Here is a 22,345-nt window from a genome sequence, read left to right on the forward strand (position 1 = left end):
AAATGTGATATAATTATATAGATAAACTCATTTTATGACAAAAATTTTAATATATATATATATTATACAATTTAAAAAGACGTTAAAAAAAGTTAATATCCCAAAAAAGAGAGAGAATCTCCTGGGAATATTTTGAAAAAAAAAATTATTATAATATTTTTATTAAACCAATAAATTATATAATATATATAAATTGTTAATAAAAGACTAAACTATTCAATTCCCGTCTTCTTCTTAGACTAAGAGTCTGGTCTTTTTGTTGACCGACTCTAATGTAAAACAAAGTTTGTTGACTAAAGTCAAGAAGTAATTAGAAAATTCATTTGAAGTTTCGTATCTCCACCGGCAAATTTAATCAGAATTTTCAACTTGGTTCTCTGTTAAATTTGGTAGGAAGTCAAGTTCTTTATCCTATCAAAATATTGTGGGAGAAAATAATAAGAGTGCTCGAAGACCGGAGCTACAACTACATTGGGATCTTCAAATGTCGTTGGAATACATTTGAGCCTATGTTCTTATATATTTAAAATCTCTCTTTTTTTATTATTTAAATTAGTTAAAAAATATTTTGATGATACTATCAGTGCATATTCCAAAAATCATGTAAAACAAATAAAATTGAAAATGTTGTTAAAGAGAAAATTCAAAAAAGTTTTTGATGTATATATATATATTTTACATAATTTACATATATATATATATATATATATATATATATGAGAAATTATAATAAATGGTCAAAATTAAGGGAGTTTAAGCGAAATTATCCAAAACAATAAAGTTTAAACAAAAATGCTCAACTTTTGTGAAATGATGAAACTGCCCCTGTATATAAACAAAGAATTCCTATGGTAATTTTCTACGGTTTCACTGTTTAAATTCAAAGAAAATCACCCTTCCCACGGTCATCCCACCATGGAAGCAATTTTCATCGATTTTCATGTTTTTCGATAACTGAAAATGACAAATATGGATAGTACATTATCCCACGTCTTGTTTGAATCAATTTATTGTTAGGATTATTGAGATTTGAGGAAGATTTTGAGGTTTAAATATTTAGGGTTTCGAATATGAACAATGTATAAAATGTTTTGATTCTTGGTTGTTTTGCTTGAATTTCTTAAGGGGTTTTATGTTATTGGATGTGTGGATTTGATTCGTATTGAAATTAGAGACTAAAATGATATTTTTGGCCAAAAAATGGGTTAGATCTACCGACGCTATTAATCTCTTACGGGCACCCGTGGGATAGATGGAAAATTTTAATATTTTCAAAATTTTAGGGGGAGGGGGAAGAGGGGGAGATCCACGAGGGTCCGTGGGAAATTTTACACTAACCATGGGGCAATCCGTGAAAACCGTGGGTTGGGTGGAAATTGACTTTTTTAAAACTATAGGGCTGTAGGCGACAGACTTTGAACTGCCATAACTTTTGATATGAGAGAAGTTACAGGGCCTGTAACATATCAATGCAAAGCTCGTTTCGAGCTCTATAATAAAATTGTTTGAAGACCCAAATAAAACTGTTTCAGTGTGTATTATGCAATTTTTTTGTTTTGCCAAATTTAAAATTTTCAGTTTTTATGATTTTCAAATTTAGGATTTTCGGTTTTTATGATTTTGAGCTTGTTTGTGACCGGACTAAACTTTTTGGATATGTAGTTATCAAATTTAACATCTGTCTCTTTAGTTTTGTGCTTTTTTAGACATGTTTTATGATGTAATTACAAAATTTTAGATCAATTTTTCAGTTTTCTAGTCCCTAAGCTATTTGAAAGTGTAGTTTTCAAAATTCAGATCTATTTTTTCAGATTTTCAAGTGATTTTTTTATTGTTGACATTCTAGGGTATTTCAATATATTTATTCTTAACACATTATTTAAATCCTTTATATATTGTATATTATCAAAATGCCCCCATATTTTTCTAACATTTTTTTAACTCCTAAATTATTATCAAATATTTAAATGCCTCTTTTACATGACATACAAACTATATTTAACAAATAAAATTAAATTTTGAGTTAAGATTCATATAAATATTTTTTTTCACGAATTAATTTTTTTTTACTTGAATTCAGAAATATGAACTTCTTCTTTTCGAATAAACCTATAGTAACTGATATTAAGTAAAAATAAGAGTGAAAGTAAGTGTTTAAGTGATATGAATGAGAGTAAGAGTGAGAGGTTTTATATAGATGTGGTGAAGGGTAATTTTGATATTTAAAAAAAATTTAGGACATTTTTACTTAGAAATAAGAAAAATAGATATTTTTGCTTAAGAATTCGTCAAATTGATATTTTTGATTAATAAAAAGGTGAAATAGACATTTATTATAATTTCCCTTACAAATATGTTTATTTAATTTTATTATTAAACAATTGACTGAATCCGTCACTTTCTTAATAGCAATTATTCATAAATAACTCTAGCTGGCTACAATATTCTGAGAAAAGCTTGGGTGAGAAGTTGATAATCTGCTCGGTTCTTGATTAATCTTCAGCGGAAATAGACGATGGAGGCCTCTTCTTTCACGGCTTCTTCTACAAATCTTCGAGCAAAGCATCACGTTTTCCTTAGTTTCAGAGGCGAGGACACCCGGTACAGTTTCACCAGTCATCTCCACGAAGCTTTGAGTCGGAAGATGATTGCAACTTTCATTGATAACGAACTCGAGAGAGGAGATGAAATTTCACCGTCTCTCTCGAATGCGATTGAAGGGTCAAAGATTCTGGTTGTCGTTTTCTCGAAAGGCTATGCGTCTTCTCGATGGTGTCTGGGAGAACTTGTGAAGATCCTGGAATGCAAGAAGATGTACGGTCAGATTGTGATACCAGTTTTCTACCATGTGGATCCATCGGATGTGAGGAATCGAACAGGGAGTTTTGGAAATGGATTTGCTGAGGTTGAAGAACGATTTAAGGAGCAACCAGAGATGGTGCAGGGATGGAGGAATGCCTTAACTGAAGCAGCCAATCTGTCCGGCTGGCTTTTGAGTAACAAAACGTAAGTTTCTATTTTTTCATAATTTTATCATTTGAGATCCAAGTCTTCCCAACGAAACATAATTTTCAAGGCACTATTCTACTTCCACCTCCGACTCTCGTTGCACTCTAAGAAAAACATCCGCAAAATCTTCTGAAATTTTCTCCTCTTTTTTCTTCTTCAAACGTAAGTTTATTATCTCATTGCAAACACCTCTCAAATCCTTTAAAATATACATATCACCAAATTTTACATTTCCCGAATCAAAATGGGATGTAATCCAGAGCTCGCAAAACCTTAAAATCGGGAAACAAGATCTCTTGATCCTCTCACTACGAAGAAGGAGGCCAAAAATAAAAAAAATTGTGGTTACTGGGTTTGCTCTTGGTCACAGGGAATCTCGGTTTTCTCTATTGTTTTCTTCATTAGGAGTTGTCAATAATTGGCTTCTGTTCATCAGTCATTTCTTTCACTTTCCCACTGGTTTTCCATCACCGGAAGAAGATAGTTTAGGCGCGTTTGGTTGAGTTGTTAGAAAAAATTAGTATGATAATTAATTTTTTATAATTTATATTATTTTATTTGAGTTATAAATAACAAAGGTGGTATAGTAGTAGGTAAGATAAAAAATAAATTATTAAAATAAATTTTATTTTATTATAATTTCATTTTTATTTATTAATAATTATTAAAATTATAATTATTAAAATAGTATGACCAAAAGAAGTGGCCAAGAAGGTTGGTTTCTCATCACCAACCATTATAACAAATGACAAGTGTTTTGTGCATAATTTTGTATATAATTTTGTGTATAAATAATAATATATTATTATATAATTAAATAGTTAAAAATTTAAAATAATAATTAATTAAATAAAAATATATTATTATTTATTCATTATTTATGCCCATAATTTTTTTTATATAAAAAAAATATTTTCTCCCGCGCAGCTGGTTTTTGTCAAGTAGGTATAAACCCACTTAAAAAAATTAATAACAGATTTTTTTAATAAAATACATAAAATTGATTTATTGTGTTTATTCTTGTCCAAAGTTGATGAAATAACCTAGGGCTGGATTCGAACCGAGCCAGCTTGAGCTCGGCTCAATCGAGCATGAAACGAGCCGGTCTTAGCCGAGCTCGAGCTACTCGTCAAATTTTCTAATTAAAATTTTTGATATAAAACGACGTCGTTTTGATTAATATGTATTAAAACAATATCTTTTTGATAACAAAAAAAGAGCTGAACTCGAGCTCGACTCGATCGAGCTTGAAACGAGCTGGCCTTAGCCAAGCTCAATCGAGCTAGAACTCGAGCCAGCTCTATATGAACCGAGATGAGCTCGAGCTTGATTCGACTCGAATTTAACCCTAAAATAACCCTTTCAAATGACTTGTTATCTAAGGTAATTTTTACGTCAACTTGTTATTTATTTAGTAAACCGTGTTCTTAATTTTTAATAGATCATTTCCATTCCATAAAGGGCGCTTGATTAAAGAATTAAAAATTAGTTGATATTTTATATCTTATTATTGATATTATTTTATTTAATTTATAATAAATAATATAAAATAATTATTAAAATAATTTAAATTTTATTATAATTTTATTTTTATTTATTAATTTTTTAAAATAAAAATGTTTCTCATTTCAATTGATATAATAAGTAACATAAAAATATTTTATAATAATTATACTAAAGATATTTAAGTAAAACAATTATTTATATATACAAATTAATTATTTATATATATAAATTTTTATTAACATAGTAACAATTTATACCTAATAATTTTATATGTTGATTATCTTTATAGTAATTTTTTATTTTTTGTAATAAAAAATGACCTCAATCAAATGCACCGTAACAATTTCGAAAAATTTTATTAAACCATTCAAAATTTCAGTTTCTTCTTATATGTCATCATATTGAAACTTGAAATTGTATTTCAGTTTATAGATATTTTCTTATTGTGTGTTTTTTCATATTTGTTAGGTCTGAAGCCGAAATGGTGAAAAATATTGCCAATGATATTTGCAAGAGATTGGGGAATATTATGGCTGCTGCATGTGATAGCAAAAAGTTGGTTGGACTAGAGTCAATGATCAAAGAATTGATTGAGTTGTTATTCAATAAAGATGTTTGCAGATTGGGAATATGGGGCATTGGTGGTATAGGCAAAACAACTATTGCTCGTGCTATATTCAATAAAATCTTGAATAAGTTTGATGGATTCTATTTTGTCGAAAATGTTAGGGAAGAGTCCAAAAACCCTAATGGACTAGTTCACTTGCGAGAGAAACTTCTTTCTACTATACTAGGGGATCAAAGTCCTAACATTGGATACTACATCACAAAAGAAAGGCTCAATCTAATGAAGTCTTTGATTGTTTTTGATGATGTAGTAGATTTTCAACAGATAGAAAGTCTGATTGAAGATTATAGAAGTTTGGGTTCTGGAAGCCGAGTCATTATAACAACAAGAGATAAACAAGTGCTTGAGAACTGTAGAGTTGATGTAATTTATGAAGTTAAACAATTATCTCATCCTGAAGATTTGCATCTTTTTAGCCAGTATGCTTTCAAACAAAGTCTCATCCCAGAAGATTATTTGCTACTATCAAATAAGGTGGTAAATTATGCTAAAGGTCTCCCATTAGCTCTTAAAGTTCTTGGTTCTTCTCTACTTAGCAAGAACAAACGAATTTGGGAAAGTACAATAAGTAAACTAGAAGAAACTCCTCCTTTAAATATTTACAATGTGTTGAAAGTAAGTTATGATGGATTGGATAATGAGGAGCAAGATATATTTTTGGATATTGCATGTTTTTTCAAGTGGAAGGATAGAGATTTGGTCATAAAAATTTTGAATGCAAGTGAGTTGAAGGCTGAGTGTGGAATAAGTGATCTTGTTAATAAGTCTCTCATAACTATATCATCAGATAATACGATAACAATGCATGATTTGCTTCAAGAAATGGGAAAAAAAATTGTCCGTGAAGAAAAAGATATTTGGAAACGTAGTCGATTATGGCATCACAACGATATTCATCATGTGCTGAAAAGAAATATGGTGAGAGCCTAAGTCAACCTTTCCATGTAAACAATCATCTTGGAAAATGTCATTTTCATGATTATAAAAAATAAATCGGTTGTACTAGTTCAATCGAGACTTGTTGGTCTATCCACTCTAATTGAACAACCTAATGGAATGTTAGGACTCAAACTTGAAGTGTTACAAATATATATTTATTTAAAGAGTACTGTTTTCCCAGTTTAACTTTCTGTCCAACCAATCGAATTGAAAAAAAGCTCAAATTGGGTGTTTGACTAGTTTAAGAGTTGATCTTATAATTAAAAATTGGTCATTTTTACTTTACTTCATCAACTATAATGCTAATTAAGGGTTCATGTTAATTGTCAGGGAAATGAAGCGATTCGTGGCATATGTTTGGACATGTTTGAAATAAGGGATCTACACTTGAATTCTCTTAGTTTCTCAAATATGCATAGCTTGAAATTCTTGAAGGTCTATGGAGCTGTTAATAATAAGGTGCATGGTTTTCAAGACCTGGTATTTAACTTTTCGGACTTAAGATATATTTGTTGGCATAATTATCGATCGAAATCTTTGCCATGCAATTTTAATCCTGAGAACCTTGTTGTACTTGAGATGCGCCATAGTAATCTTGAAGTACTTTGGAATGGGGTCCAGGTATGTATATATATTTTATATAACAATTTGTTGTTGCATGCTATCATTTTTATGAATTTGCATTTGTTAAAATGTATGTCTCATAATTGAAAAAAAAAAAAACAAGAAGAAAAGTTATATAATACAAGGAGTATTTAGATTCGTTTAAGTCATTTTAACAATAAAATACCAAAATATGTTAAAGTAGATAAAAATGTTAACCCACTTTTTAAAGTTAAAAAGTCAAAATTTTTATCATCGTATAAGAGCCTTTTTATACCCTTCGAACCCTTAGGTTAAAACCCAATGGACCTATATTCTAAGGCTTGTTTTGAATATGATTGATTAGGTTGAAAGACCCTTAACCATTGAATTAAAACACAAATGAACTCATGGTCTAGTTAAGAAAGAGCTAAACTTTCGTCAACCTTAGACACTTGGTTAAAACACAAGTGGATCCATAATGCGAGTTTGAGCATGGTGGACTAGCTAAGAAAGAGTTAAACCATTTTTCGGGTTGAGTCAAGAGGATCCAGAGGGTTACCATACATGGGATTGGAACCCAAAATATGTTAAAATCAATAATTAACTGTTTTTTTTTTTTTTATCCGTTTTGATTGCAGAATCTTGTTCATTTGAAATACATGGACCTAAGTTACTCGGTGCATCTACGCAAGATTGCAGACCTTTCACAGGCTTCAAATCTTGAGAGCTTGATTCTCGAAGGTTGTACAAGTTTGGATGAGATCATTGCCCCATCTATCCGGAAGCTCGATAAACTTGTTATTCTCAATCTAAGAAATTGCAAAAGCCTCCGCAGACTTCCACCTGGTTTTCAATCACATTCTCTTAGATTTGTTGTTCTCTCGGGTTGCTCAAATCTCGAAACAGCTCCAAAGATCTCATGTAATACAGAGCAACTCTATCTGGATGGAACTGCGATAAAAGAACTTCCCTCTACCTTTGAACATCCTTCTAGACTAGTTCGATTCACTCTTCAGAATTGTTACAGGCTTGAGACTCTTCCAAGAAGCTTTCGTAAGTTTAAATCTCTTAAACATCTTTCTCTGTCTTCTTGCTCGATTCTTGAGACTATTCCAGAGATCCCACATAAGTTAGAAGAGTTATATATTGATGGAATTGCAATAAAAGAATTGCCTTCTTCGGTTGAGTCTCTATCCTATCTTCACACATTGAGTCTCAGGAATTGTTCCAGGCTTGAGAATATTCCTGATGGGATTTGTAAGCTAAAATCTCTCAAGTTTCTGTCTCTCTCTGGCTGCTCGAACATCAAGATGATTCCAGAGATCTCATGTCGGTTGGAGCAATTACATTTAGATGCAACTGCAATAAAAAAATTGCCCTCGTTAATGGAGATTCTATCTAGTCTGGTTACACTGAGCTTAAAAAATTGTTCAGCTCTGGAGAATCTTCCGGACGAAATTTGTATGTTGAAGTCTCTCAAACATCTCTATATCTCTGGTTGTTCGAAACTTGACATAATGCCTGAAGACATTGGAAACCTGAAAAGTTTGGAGGTGTTTGAAGCTGATGGGATCCCTGCAACAAAATTACCATCATCCATGGAAAGTCTGAGCAACATTCGGGCATTATCTTTTGAGAGATGTAAAGGACAAGACTTGCTGCTTTCGATGCCTCCTATGCTCTCGGGTTTGAAGTTGTTGCAGAAACTAAACCTGAATAGCTGCAATATCACAGAATTGCCCAACAGTCTAGGCGATTTATCCTTTCTGGAACATTTGTATCTTTCTGGAAACAAATTTGAGAGCATTCCAGGAACAATCATTAAGCTTTTGAAGCTGTCGTCACTCGACTTGAGCTACTGCAACATGCTTCAATCCTTGCCAAACCTTCCTAGTAACATCCAACTCCTAATGGCAAATAGCTGCAAATCTCTGCAAACATTATCTGATTTGCCGATTCCAAGCAATGGATATTACAATGGGAATCTGAGCTTCGTCAATTGCTCTAATCTGGACTGGAGAACGCTCACAAACATTCTGGATTACGCTCTGTCAAATATGTATGAAAAGGCCTCTTACTTTCCAAGGCAACCTTTCAGTTACATGTGTTTCCGAGGAAGCGAAGTTCCTGAATGGTTTAACTTTCAAAGTACGGGGTCATTTATTGATCTCCCGGAAGGCTCACTGAGTCATAATTTTATTGGTTTTGCCTTCTGCATTGTGTTATCATTCCAGGATTACAAAGCTGGAACATTGGTTGTTGATTGCGAGTTGCTTTTGAGATGCGAAGACAGCGGCTGGAAGAAAGCAGGGAGCCGCAGTTTTCTGGCTTGGAACAAAGAGTATGCAGTCTCAGAGGTTGAATTTGATCATGTGTTTCTGGGATATGATTGCCAAGTGAATGATAATTCAGAATGCGATGAATTCTCTGAGGCCATTGTCAAGTTCAGTGTTACAGATCATCGGGAACCTTTAGAAGATTGTGTGGTGAAGAAGTGCGGAGTCCGTTTATTGTTCAGGAAGGAGGAATCCAGCTGGTGTTCTCTCTCGGATGAAAACGACGAGGAAGAGGAGCCAGACTCCAAGAGATTGTAGCTTTTTAATTTCTTCCAAGGTGAAGGAAGCCGAAGGTAAATATGCCATAGCTTTGTTCACTAAGAGAGCGTGGTAAAAATTTAAAATTTGTTGTGTTGGAGTGTATACTTATCCTATCATGGTTTTGATTATGTGTTTTGTAATATGTCTTAATAACTTAAAGTGTTCATAAACTGTTTAACCAGTTTAATTTTCTTATCCCTAAACAATGTGGGATGCATATCCATTAGAGCTGGATTCGAGTCGAGCCAGCTCCAGCTCGAGCTCGAGCTCGGTTTGGCTCGGTTCGAGCCCGAAACGAGCCTGGCTCTGCTCGGTTCGATCGAGCTCAAACCGAGCTCGAGCTGGCTCGGGTTGACTCGATAATTTTTTTTTTAAATTTTTTATACAAAACGACGTCGTTTTGATTCATATATATATACAAAATGGTGTCGTTTTGATATAAAAGACTAGTCTAGTTGAGCCATAAACGAGTTGAGTCGAACTCAAACCTAGTCGAGTTCAACTCAAATCGAGCTCGAGCCGAACTCGAACCGGCCATAAAAAAACTGAGCCGAGCCCAAGCTGGCTGCGAGCCGAGCTCGGCTCGGCTCGAATCCAGCCCTAATATCCATATCTGATATCACTCTCATATTTTGTCGACGTAGGATTTGCCTACAGTGTCATAATAAATTGAAGGACCTTGCCCTGCAACCAAAGGTCAAAGAGGCCGAGCCCTCTTGCAAAGATTGAGATTTATTTGTAATCATATTATAGTTGTATAGGTCGGCATTATTAGCCCAGTCGCGTACATTTATCTTATTCTGTGTACATTATTTTGATTTTTAATTTCTTTTTCGCTTGATCCATTTTCGAACAGAATTATAGCTTGTAGAGTTAAGGAAGCTTGAAATACCTTAAGCTTGAATTCTGCAATGCTGGTTCACCTAGATCATGAGGCTCCTAAGGTTTATCTTTCTCTCATTTTTTCAATCCATTGAAGCCTTTGCTTCGTTCTGTTAAATTCGTCAATGTTCTGTCAAACTTTGGAGGAAGATTTGTGCCGACCGTGGAGTTTTGCTCCTTGCAGCAAATTGGAAGACTCAGACTGGACTTGTCTTTCAGGTTTTTATTTTATTTTTTTAATTATTTTTTTTAAAATAGAACCATGTAAGTGATCAAACACTTAGATTGGTGTAATTTAGTGAGCTTGAAGTGAAAATTATTTTTTTCTAGTAATAATTAAATCTGAAATTGTATCAGCTGAAAAATTAACATGAAGCTTCTTTTCTGATTCTTGAAATATCTTTTAGGAGATGAATTAGCTAAAATTAGATTATTGGTTTTAGAGAGGTAGGATTCAGGATACCTACTTCTTCTTGTGGGTATCACCTATAACTGGTCTTTCTTTTTGTGACTCATCAACTATATTAAACAAATAAAACCTTAAATTTAGTAACTAAATTTGTATGTGTAATTCAAAAATCTCATCATGATTTGACGTCAATAAATCTCAAACTCAAACCTTATTTGTACTGTTTGGGGGATTCCATAGTTTCATAGCCAAGCTACCCATTGGGGCCGTCATTATGGTTTTTGTGGTGTTGAAATTATAGTCATTATTGTTTTGATTAGTTTTATGTGATTATTGGGAACTTGATCAAGGTATACCTCATATCAATGGACTGTATTCAGCTTCATGTTTGTTTCCTTTGTTTTGGCAGGTTTTATGTTCTCTATGTCTTTATCATTACTTTAGATTAAGGATGATGCTGAAAAATTTTGATGTTGTCCTGCTACATTTGTCTGGCAATTTCTTCAGGCATATTTTGTAATTTTTAGGATTCCCAAATACTTAGGATAGTCACATTCTATTCAATTCATCCTGTTAGCCCAAATTATCAAAGTGATATTATAAGTAAAACCAAACTGTATAAATTAATCTATACAAACTAAAATAATAGTATCCAGATAATTTTCAAATAAAAGAAAAAGTAAACTTAACGTCTCGGGTTAGATCAATTATTATACAATTCTCGGTGTTGGTAGGAAAGAGTTGCAGTTTGAATAAGGTTTATTGTTCTTTTAGCCCAAGCTATAGTTTTAAAAACTGCACTGGATCAACCACTTTGATCGAAAGCAAGAGCCAGTCTAGTTTGGGAATGTTTTAAACGGTAAAGGCTTTGAATAGGCATGAACCCTGGTTGAATTGGCAAATTTTTTACAATGATTAGGACTCAATTCTTAGTCTCAACCATTATATATAACTCGCGAAGCACCACCAAGACTTTGTCAATTGACATAGTGCATGTGCCATGAAGACAAATTCATGTATAAATAAGTATTATTCAGATTACATAAAATGATTAAGTGGAAAAAAATAATATTTATTTAAATAGTCCACTAATCCTATCACTGCTCAGCTAGTCTGAATTGCATCGGTCCCTTCACTAGGTCAATGTCCGGTCCAAACCATAGTCCAGACTCTTAGCTTGTCACTATCTTCTGATATCGTCAAAGGTACGTCAAGCAGTTTGTTTGGTAGCTTCTTGAGACTCAGTGCCTCTTGATTATAGCTTCTTGCAAGCACTACATGCTTGAAATTTCCGCATTCCCTTATGCTCACGAGACGGTTTTACTCGTAATTATCAATCTTACAATATAATATAATATATATAAAAAATAATAAATATTATAAGGTATATTAAATTAATATGATATAATAACATATTATATGATATGATATATATTATTAATATGTATCAATACACTTTTTAGAGAAAATAATGATATAATAAAAATGTATATGAAAATTTTTAAATTTTTAAAAATATTTATGATATTTTTTAAAATAATATTGTATCAATAAATTTTTATTATTATTTTATCTTTTAAAAGTCGTATCATAGATATAGTACAATACTTGATACGATATGATACTTGTAAAAAGGTAGCCTATATTTATTTGTAGAATTACTTGAACAATCCACTACATCTTCATCTCTACCATTACAAACTTTAGCACCCAAGAAAAGGATTAGAAGTGTTAGAGAGTAACTGTGTGGTATATAAGTGTAGTAGATTAGATCTTAACATAAGCTAATTGATTTTGTATAATATGAGTTTTGATCTTCATATTTATATGTCCAATATATTTTAATATGGTTTCAAAGCCCAAAAACCAAATAGGTGAGTCGAATAGTCTAACTTGATCTTAGATATTAAATAATAACACACTTGACCAAACGACAGACCTAACAATTTATGGTAGTTACATCTGAAGAAAAATACTAAAGACTAAATGAATGACATATAAATATGATCAAATAAATCTTAATACAATCTAATTAATTTTATAACATGAATTTTAATTTTTACACTTATTATCATCTAATGTATTTCAACAGGAAGAACAACGATGAACAGCCTAGACTGCCCTTTTAAGTGTCTTACAGTGTCCTTTTCGGTTGTTTACCGATATGCTAAATCTTGGAGTTATGAAAAATGGGAAATATTTGATAGACACATGGTACTTCAACAGATGTCAAACAGGAAAAGTTTGCATTTGTTTGAGAAAACAGTCGGCGGAAAAGGAGACATTTGATGGGATGTTTAGGCAAATGAGGTTGGCATGAGCCAGTGATGCAAATTTGATAGTGTTTCATTGTCAAACGTCCCACCACTCTTTTTTTAACTTTAGACTGAACTCACTGTGGCATAGGAAGTTGAAATATGAAATTGGAGACATCATTTGTTACATCACATGCCTTTCTTTGTTTAATTTTCTCCCCCATCAAAGCCCCTTTCCTTTTTGCTTTTATCTTCCTTTCTTAATATCATTATATCTACTCTGCCTGTCCTACTAATGCCCAATTTTTATCAAAAAGTAGAGGTCTATTTTATCGAAAAAAGATGAGATCATTACATCTGTATGCACTTCCTTTCTGGGCTCTGATCTCCATCTTCAAAAGCCTGCCTTAATCTGTGCACCATCATCTTCTTTTTGCTCTTTTTCTACCCAACAACAGCCATGGTTTTACTTTGTAAATAAATAGTTTTTGTTTTTTTTGGAAACCAAGAATTCCAACCCAGCCGGATTTTTTCTTTGAGATTGAACCAACCATATCGAACCAATAAAATTCTAAATATAATAATTAATTCTACAACCATTGCATTTGATCATTCAAGAGTTTCATTTTTAATCTGACTTCTGTAAATCTCAACCCAAACCCTCTTACAATTATTTGAGAATTTCACACAATCAATCAAACTATCTTTTAAAGCTATATTATAAATAGTGATAAGCGTTATTTTTTACTACCTTATTCTAATATGCCCATATGTGATTTGACATTTTAGATATATTTAAATATATATTTACATACTATACTTTTGAAAAATGACACTAAAAAATGAGATATTAATTAAAATGGTCTATTTTTTTCTTATTATATATATAATTCAAAACATAAATTATCTAAAATATTTTTAGATTTTTTATTCACCCAGTTAAGACATAAAATAACATACTTAACTGGTATGTCAACTTATCTAACCAATCCATTTGATCAATTTCAAATCTTAAAATTTTTTATTTTTAAAGATAAAATTAAACTAAAAAATTGTTATATTAATATAATAGAAAAAAATTTCTCTCTCTCTCTCTCTCTCTCTCTCTATATATATATATATATATATATATATATATAAAGCAGAAAAATTAACTATTTTATTTAATCCTTTGGTAGCGCAGCATGGTTTTGAGGCTTTTATGTTTTAAATTATGCAAGAATTGGGCACAATTAATGGAGCTAATATTCAGCACTCGTGCTTCCCAAACCCAAGAAACTCCATGTTGGAAAAGTTCCCAAACACACATTTTTTTATATCATCTCCTTTCTGTCTGTGCTGAAATTTTAGCAAAAGGAAAAAAAAAAGGTAGCTTCAATTAAATTATATTATGCCCATACAAACCTCTCATCTTTTCCTTGCTTTGGCCATGTGAGAGTTGATGCATTGCCTTCTTTCTTGTGCAATTTTGCTGTAAAAGTTGGTCAAGAGGAATCTCCCCTTTCCTTTCTTTCTTTCTTCATCATTTGAGGCATGTCTTCAATCCCCTGGCATTCTCATTTTTGGGGCACCACGGAGTCTTCTTGTATTATTATATGTTATCTAGCTTTGCTTGTTTGTCTCAGCAGCCTTTCATACTTTATTTTCTGTGATACAAAAGCTTTACGTTTGAGTCTTGATTACACTGTGAGCTCAAAGTTGCTGGCATTGCATGTTTGAGGTCCAATAGGTTTTATTTACTGGTTAATGGATTTGACATGGACCTGTGACCCAAATTCAGGATCATTGATTCATTATACTCCAATTCCAATGGATTAAAAATATTTAGTTGATATTAAAAATTATTATTATTCAAATATGTTGAATTATAGTAAACAATAATATTATGTATATAACTTTCTATACAAATAATGATATATCATTATGTGATTGTATATTGTTTTATTTTTAATTTTTAATTGTTCAATCACATGATGACACGTCATTGTTTGTGCATAAAATTATATGTAAAAGTTATGCACATAACACTATTTTTATAATGAAAATGCCATTTGATGGATCCAATGCAATGTTTATGGTTCGCTCACTATATTTGGAGTTTATCAATTCAATAAGTTGGATTGGATTTTCCGATTAACAAAAAAAAATTTTAAAAAAAATTAAAAAAAAGCTTAAAGACTATTTCCTACCCAGAGTTTGTGGGAATGACAAATTTAAATTTTTTGATTTTCAAAAAGTCAATTTTTCGTTTATTATTTATTTTATTGGTAAATTTCATTAAATAAAAAGGGTAAAAAAATCTTTTTACATTTTTCAAAATTTTTTCCCCGTAATCCTTTTTATGTTTCTTTCTTTCTCTTGTATTTTCTAATTTCCTTTTTCAAAAATTTAGGGGTAAATGGTAAGTTTTAAAAATATTAGAATGTTAATAAAATTTGTAGGGGTTTTGAAAATCCGAAAAAGTTTATAGTATTTTTAAAATTTTAACATGTCTCTCAATAGTTTCAATATTCACAATTACATCCTCAAAAAACTTATAAAAATATAACATTTTAAAGTTAATTAAAATTTTAATATTTTCGAGAAGGATTAATGATAAATTTTAAAATTAATAAAAATATATTAATAATTTAACATTTATATTAAATATTAATAATAATTTTGTAATTTAAATAAAAAGATAAAACAGTTTTTTTTTTTTAAATCTTAATAAATTTATTACCAAAATTAATAACGGATAAAAATTTGGTTTTTTCCAAAATTTGAAGGGTGACAATGACATTTCGTCAAACCTTGGGTGGGAAATAAGAATTAACCAAATCATTAAAAAATAAAAAAAGCAAAGCAAGAAATCTTGACAAGCACACCTGAATGCTCACTAATTGTGGCTTAAAACTGCTGCACCTCTCAATCAAACTTTCTGAGAACAATAAATCTATTTATGTATACATAAATAATAATATATTATTATATAATTATATAATTTTAAATTAAATATAAAAATAATATATAAAATCTTATAATTTATGTATAAAATTTATATTTATTATTTATGTATATAAATCCACTTTTTTTTTTTAAATACACTGATTTTATATGCAGATTAAAGACGTGCAGGAATGGAGAAGGTATCATTATCAACAATAACTGACTTTAATATTATGAGACAACTTATGAGATTCATGCATCTTCTCGCCCAGTTCTACCGTATTTTTTTGTTTCATTTCTTCTGCAACAGTCACAAAGGCTTCATTTGATCCGTATCATCTGGAATTCGTTTTCATTTCTTGTTAAAATATTATTTTTATTTTTAACGTAAATAAATAATAATAATAATTTAATTACCAGTTCACAGGGTTTTCATTCATACGGTCAAAATATGTATAAATTTTGTGAAAAGCAGAAATTTGGGAGAATGATAAGGTGGTAAAAACAGAGAGAGAAAGAGAGAGAGAGAGTGAGACCTTGGATTGGATCCAAAAAGTTGCCTTTTAAAAATTTCTCTCACTTTCTCGCTTCCCAAACACTCTGCCTCATTTGCACTCTTATATTTCGCTCACTCTTTCACTTCCCACAAAGTGAAATAAAGTTTTGGTTTTAAAAGCCCAGAAAAGGAGCTCTACTTACTTACTAGCCAATGGGAGCTCGGTGCTCCAAGTTGTCTCTCTGTTGGTGGCCGTCAAATCTCAAGTCAAACCTCCACGACTCCTCCGATCACGGTAAGTTAATAAAGATTCAACTTTTCCGCATTTTCTCTAGAAAAATCTCATTTTTTCCTGAGAAAGTTCGTTTTAAGACTTTCCAGCTTTAAGAGATTAAAAAGTTGTACTAGGTGTGGTTATATGTTTTTGGCTTGGTAGAGAATGGGAACACGGATACGTTGCCGGCTTACCGAGAGTTTAGTTTGGACCAATTGAGAGCTGCCACGTCAGGATTCTGTACGGACAACATAGTCTCGGAGCACGGAGAGAAAGCACCTAATGTGGTTTATAGAGGGAAGCTTCCTGAAGAAGACCGCTGGATTGCCATCAAACGTTTCAATAGATCGGCTTGGCCCGATTCAAGACAATTCCTTGTCTGTGCTCTCCTCTTTTTAACTCTTTACTAGTAATCAAACTACATTTTTGGTGTTAAGTGTCACAACTAATCCAAAAATGACTAATGTTTTAATTTTTTTTTTTTTTTTTTTTTTTTTGTGATATAGGAGGAGGCAAGAGCAGTGGGACAATTGAGGAGCGACAGGTTGGCGAATTTGATAGGGTGTTGCTGTGAAGGAGAGGAGAGATTGCTGGTGGCTGAGTTTATGCCCAATGAGACTCTATCTAAGCATCTTTTTCATTGTAAATAAATTTTCTCTGATTGCTCTCTATGTTTTCACGTAACATATTTGTTTGGTTTACTTATTTGCTAGTTTGGGTTTGGATACAGCCTTTTTGCTATATTATCTTGGGTATATTACCTAAGCTACTTTATACTGATTCATGGGCCTCAAGTAAATAAACTAAACTACCTCCTCATTTTGGTCTGATTCTGTTTGGGGCATGGACAAGTTTTACATAAGAAAATTACTTTGTGGTGTAATGTGCCTTTTTTGAATTTTTTTCTCTATTGGTTGAAATATTTAGGGGAGAACCAACCCATGAAATGGTCAATGAGGCTGAGAGTGGCTCTGTATCTGGCACAAGCACTGGAATATTGCAGCAGTAAAGGGAGAGCATTATATCATGACCTTAATGCCTATAGAATTTTGTTTGATCAGGTACTTTGGCTTGTAGCAGTTACCAAAAAGTTTTCTACTTTTTTGTAGGCTACTCCTAATGGTGTTAGCACTTGACAGGATTGCAATCCCAGACTCTCCACCTTTGGCCTTATGAAGAACAGCAGAGACGGCAAGAGCTACAGTACGAACTTGGCTTTTACACCTCCAGAATACTTGAGAACAGGTAATCCCTACTGCTAAACATCATTTATGCTTTCAATATCATGCCTTATACTCTCATATGTGAGCTACTATTTCTTAAAGTTGCCAGATGTTGATATTCCTTATATGCAGGAAGGGTAACTCCAGAGAGTGTTGTTTACAGCTTTGGCACCCTGTTGCTTGATCTTCTTAGTGGCAAACACATTCCCCCTAGTCATGTAAATGCTTCTTCTTTACATTTTGCCTCATTTAAGGTGGAGGCTTCCACTATAAAATGTGATATGCTGTTCTGTTCTAAATTGTTCAACTAGAAGAATTTTATGCTTTTGGTTTTGAGCTTAATACTTTTTTTTTTTTTTGCAGGCTCTTGATCTAATACGTGGAAAAAATTTCCCGATGCTGATGGACTCATGTTTGGAGGGTCATTTCTCAAATGATGATGGAACTGAACTTGTGCGCTTAGCTTCTCGGTGCTTGCAGTATGAACCTCGTGAAAGGCCAAATGCAAAGTCTCTTGTGGCTTCTCTCACTCCTCTTCAGAAAGAAACTGAGGTACACCAGCTTCTTTGAAAGATTTGACACCTATCCATAACTGTAAGGAGTCATTTAATTTCTTTCAGAGTCTTGTGGAGTTAATATGGTATTTACTTTTCATCTTGCTTGTGTTAATGTTAAGCTGTTAAAAGAGATTGTGAACTGTAGTTAGTAAATGTTACAGTTTGGAACAAACCTCTCATAAACCTGAAGGGCTAAATTTCATGCATAACGAAGTTAGTATAGAAGTTTGATTGCTGATATATACTTTTCAAGGCTCACCTGAATAGATTACTGTTAAAATACTAATAATTTCATTTGCCTTGTAACAGGTTCCATCATACACTTTGATGGGTATTCCACATGGAACTGCATCCCCCAAGCAACAAACAGTAACTTTAACACCTCTTGGTGATGCTTGTTCAAGACTTGACCTTACTGCAATACATGAGTTATTGGAGAAGGTTGGATACAAGGATGATGAGGGAATTGCAAATGAGGTCAACAATTTCTAATTCTAGAGTTCTTTTCTTTCAAATTGGTGCCAAAAGAGTAGACAAGTAGTAAAAAAAACCTGTTGATTGAAATGTCGATTGCATAAGTGCTCAATGATATTTGTGACTCATTGATCAATTTTGAGTTTCTACATTTATTCTATATAAAACCCCACATACATTTTGCTTGTGGGTTAGTTCATATTGACAAGTGCTTTAACATAATTACTCTGGGAGATCTCAGGGTTGATCATTCAAATATACATTTTTTTCCTTGGTGCTAAAAAATTCATCATAAAAACAGGAGTTGTGCAGCAAAAGTATTTTGATTATTTCATTTAATGACCACAGACTGGTCCTACAGAACTTTGACTCAATTCCTTATGCATATATGTTTCTTTACAATCGTCTCTGTGTAAATTATTTGCCTTGCAGCTTTCTTTCCAAATGTGGACAGATCAAATACAAGAGACATTGAATTCTAAGAAACGTGGAGATGCTGCTTTTCGAGCTAAAGACTTTCCCACAGCTATTGAATGTTACACACATGTAAGTCATCCATTTAACAACGGCTTAGTCTAAGTGCAATCTGAATCACTTGTTGATCTCGCAAATATCAGCTCATTATTGGATTGCTATTGAAATGATTAAAGTACATTGGATATTTGCTTCTTCTCTAAGAATGTCTTGTGAAAAATATCCTCAATAAAAAAATAATTTATGACAAACAGTAGCTACTTCTGCCACACCCAGCAATATTGAGAACAGCACTCCATTGAGAAAAAAACCATGAATGATTTATTCCAGTTTCTACTTGTGAAAGCAATTTGTTTGTCCGTGTAGTTCATTGATGGGGGGACGATGGTATCACCAACTGTGTTTGCCAGACGCTGCTTATGCTACTTGCTCAGTGACATGCCTCAAGAAGCTCTTGGAGATGCAATGCAAGCTCAAGTTGTATCTCCAGAGTGGCCCACTGCCTTCTATCTTCAAGCTGCTGCGCTCTTCAGCCTTGGGATGAACAATGATGCACAGGAAACTCTTAAGGATGGAACAAACTTGGAAGCCAAAATACATAGAAACTGAACAAGTATATAGGTTTTTGTTTTGGTTTTTTCATCTGAATATTCCTTGTATTCAATCTACCTCTTTCTATTTCCTTTTTGGCATTTGAGTTTCTGCTGCACCACAGGGTTACTTGTAATATTTATATATTGAAGCTGGTGAATTTTTCCATTTTAATCCTCTCTCAATCTAGAACCAGAAGACCCATGTTCTTCATGTGCTGTATTTTGATTGCCAATGGATTTTTGAGCCTGGCAACAGGGGAATGTCTCCATTAATGTTGAATACTAGAACATTAAATGGGGATGATTTAGCATATGAAATTGTTGGTTAAGGTTATGAAAGCTGATTTTTTCAGCACAATTGTTAGACTACTTAACCAAAATGACATAAATATAAATATCGGAATTCATCTTAAGTGCTTAATGCACATGATGAGCAATGCTTCAGAATTTACAAACTATAGAGAAATTACTAGAAACCTTGAATTCAATAATAGTGCTGAGAAAATATACTCATGCCAAATACCAAAATCTTTAATTTATTAATTACCAAAAAGAATCTTAATTTGATTGCAAAAGTTAACAGCCAATATAAACTCTCACAAACAACAGTATAAAGGCCTCAAGGTCAAGTTCATGAATGACATAGTTTTAGTCTCCATTCTAAGCTGCAAGCCTGGTATGCGTTGAATTAAAAACCAACTTGATTGATATGCCAAAGTTTTACATTGAAGGCCGACCACCACCAGCAAGCAGCTGCCCAATCAAATTATTAACCTGGAAAAGGAGTAGAAAGGAATTTATTTATATAACTATGAACCAACAGCCTACAACCTCTCAGTTGAAAAATAATAATTGCAGCTACGATAATTTTACATACAACATTTCTGAAACTGCCACTCAGACAAGATAAACAAGAGTTAATCTAGACAAGATCTGAGTGTACAACCAGATAAATTAGATTGTAGTTTCAGATACATTACAAAATTGTATCATTTCTTGTAAGATGAGACCCTAAGTACTCTTATTTATCAATTCATCCAATTTATATTTCTAAATTCTATTAGTATAAAAAGGTTACCTGCCAATACTTAAAAACACAGCGATCAATACAACTAATTTCACCCATATTTAGCTCAGAGTCCTTGTACCTAATAACAGAAAGAATAAACACTCAGATCATTCCCCTAAACAAAAGGATAACATAGAGTAATGTTAAGGGAACTTAGAACTTGGAGACAAAAGGATAAACAGATTAAATGGACAAAAATGGCAAACAAAATATTCTCCTACCTTTTCTCAAAACACTTTTTGAAACATGTCTGAGTAAGCCTGAAGCAAAAGAATAAAACACACTTAGGCAAACTTGCAATGCATACAAATTAAAACCATTTATCACATAATGAATTGACAATTTTAACTTCTTAGTAGAAGTGCACAGCATAGAATGGTAGTTGGAAATCTTCCTAAACGAAATTTAACTAAAGATAAAAATGATAACTGAGGCGAATCTGTTCAAGTAACAAAGGTACAACTTCATTATCTTAAGCAAACCTAATTTAAGCTTACTTGGATTTCAATATCTTAGAATATCACTTCTCCTTATTCTAAAAAATTTTTAACAGCATTTCTCAAAATAGTCATTAGATATTTAAATTACTCCACAAGAGGGGTATGGGAAAAAAAAGTTCAAGAAAAAAGGAAAAAGACAAAGCACAATTTTATGTATTGAACAACGATTAACAAACAATTGCTGAGGCTGAGTTTGGCACCATGCATGAAATCAGCCCACAATAAGAACAACATTTCCAACTCCCCACTGTTAAAATTTTATTGTACTGAGCACAACAGCAGAGATTTAGAATTTTTCTGAAGTTTAAAAGTTGCATACAAAGATCAACCACGCATAATCTCATCAACATAATTTGTAGCATTTACCAACCTGTTAAACAATTCTACTTTATGCTCCATTTCAATTTCTGCCATACCAAAGGCCTGCATAATTACCAGGAAAAAAAGTGAAATAAATCCAAACAAAAATTTTAATTCAAAATTCACGAACTGTCAAAAAGGTTATGCTACAATTTCCCATCTGAATTACATAATTTCAAAATTTCCATCTACCAGATTTACAAAGATTTCAGACTTAACCCATTTCAAAATATAAATTAAATTACCAAACAAAGAGGAATATAGTAAGATAAAAGAACCCCACCTGTTCTTTATCTATACCCATCGGATTGCTAGCAGCCATTACACTCTGAACAAAAGACATAAACTCAGTTAATGAAAAAAGAACTTTATCAATCAAAGATGGATGATAAGACCTGAAATAACTTACCTAGGAGAGAATAATTACTAGGCTTATGTTAGGGCTTAAGGATCCTTCTCAAGACAAGTGCCGAAATAAAAATCAGAAAAACCTGATTTTTAATATTTATATTATAAATATGTGAGATGAGATAGGGTTTAGGGTTTTAGGAGAATGTCTACTAATAAAAAATACCCAATGGCCAGAT

General features: G+C 32.2%; 3 protein-coding genes across 4 annotated transcripts; 2 read left to right on the plus strand and 1 right to left on the minus strand.

Moving 5' to 3' along the window:
• The first annotated feature begins 2,515 nt into the window (after positions 1 to 2,515).
• Positions 2,516 to 9,261, plus strand: LOC123226261 (disease resistance protein RPV1-like). Its single transcript, XM_044650787.1, has 4 exons — positions 2,516 to 3,006; positions 4,984 to 6,061; positions 6,413 to 6,703; positions 7,306 to 9,261. The coding sequence occupies exons 1-4, from the start codon at positions 2,516 to 2,518 to the stop codon at positions 9,259 to 9,261; spliced, it is 3,816 nt and encodes a 1,271-aa protein (XP_044506722.1).
• A 6,774-nt stretch (positions 9,262 to 16,035) lies between these two features.
• On the plus strand, positions 16,036 to 20,001 carry LOC123225795 (serine/threonine-protein kinase BSK5-like). Its single transcript, XM_044650056.1, has 10 exons — positions 16,036 to 16,529; positions 16,671 to 16,885; positions 17,015 to 17,150; positions 17,436 to 17,569; positions 17,648 to 17,753; positions 17,864 to 17,949; positions 18,095 to 18,283; positions 18,598 to 18,765; positions 19,195 to 19,308; positions 19,603 to 20,001. Exons 1-10 carry the CDS (start codon positions 16,448 to 16,450, stop codon positions 19,843 to 19,845), a joined length of 1,473 nt encoding a protein of 490 aa, XP_044505991.1. The 5' UTR covers positions 16,036 to 16,447; the 3' UTR covers positions 19,846 to 20,001.
• A 340-nt stretch (positions 20,002 to 20,341) lies between these two features.
• Positions 20,342 to 22,294, minus strand: LOC123225798 (mitochondrial import inner membrane translocase subunit TIM10-like). Of its 2 annotated transcripts, none has more exons than XM_044650062.1 (6): positions 22,168 to 22,294; positions 22,042 to 22,086; positions 21,769 to 21,821; positions 21,120 to 21,158; positions 20,908 to 20,977; positions 20,342 to 20,603 (listed from the first exon to the last, which is right to left on the minus strand). In XM_044650062.1, the coding sequence occupies exons 2-6, from the start codon at positions 22,078 to 22,080 to the stop codon at positions 20,550 to 20,552; spliced, it is 255 nt and encodes an 84-aa protein (XP_044505997.1). In that variant the 5' UTR covers positions 22,081 to 22,086; positions 22,168 to 22,294; the 3' UTR covers positions 20,342 to 20,549. The 2 variants fall into 2 exon arrangements, with proteins under 2 accessions (XP_044505997.1, XP_044505998.1); XM_044650063.1 differs by having other exon boundaries at positions 22,186 to 22,277.
• Positions 22,295 to 22,345: the final 51 nt, after the last annotated feature.

This window comes from Mangifera indica, chromosome 9, assembly GCF_011075055.1.
Source record: "Mangifera indica cultivar Alphonso chromosome 9, CATAS_Mindica_2.1, whole genome shotgun sequence".
NCBI classification, from domain to species: domain Eukaryota; kingdom Viridiplantae; phylum Streptophyta; class Magnoliopsida; order Sapindales; family Anacardiaceae; genus Mangifera; species Mangifera indica.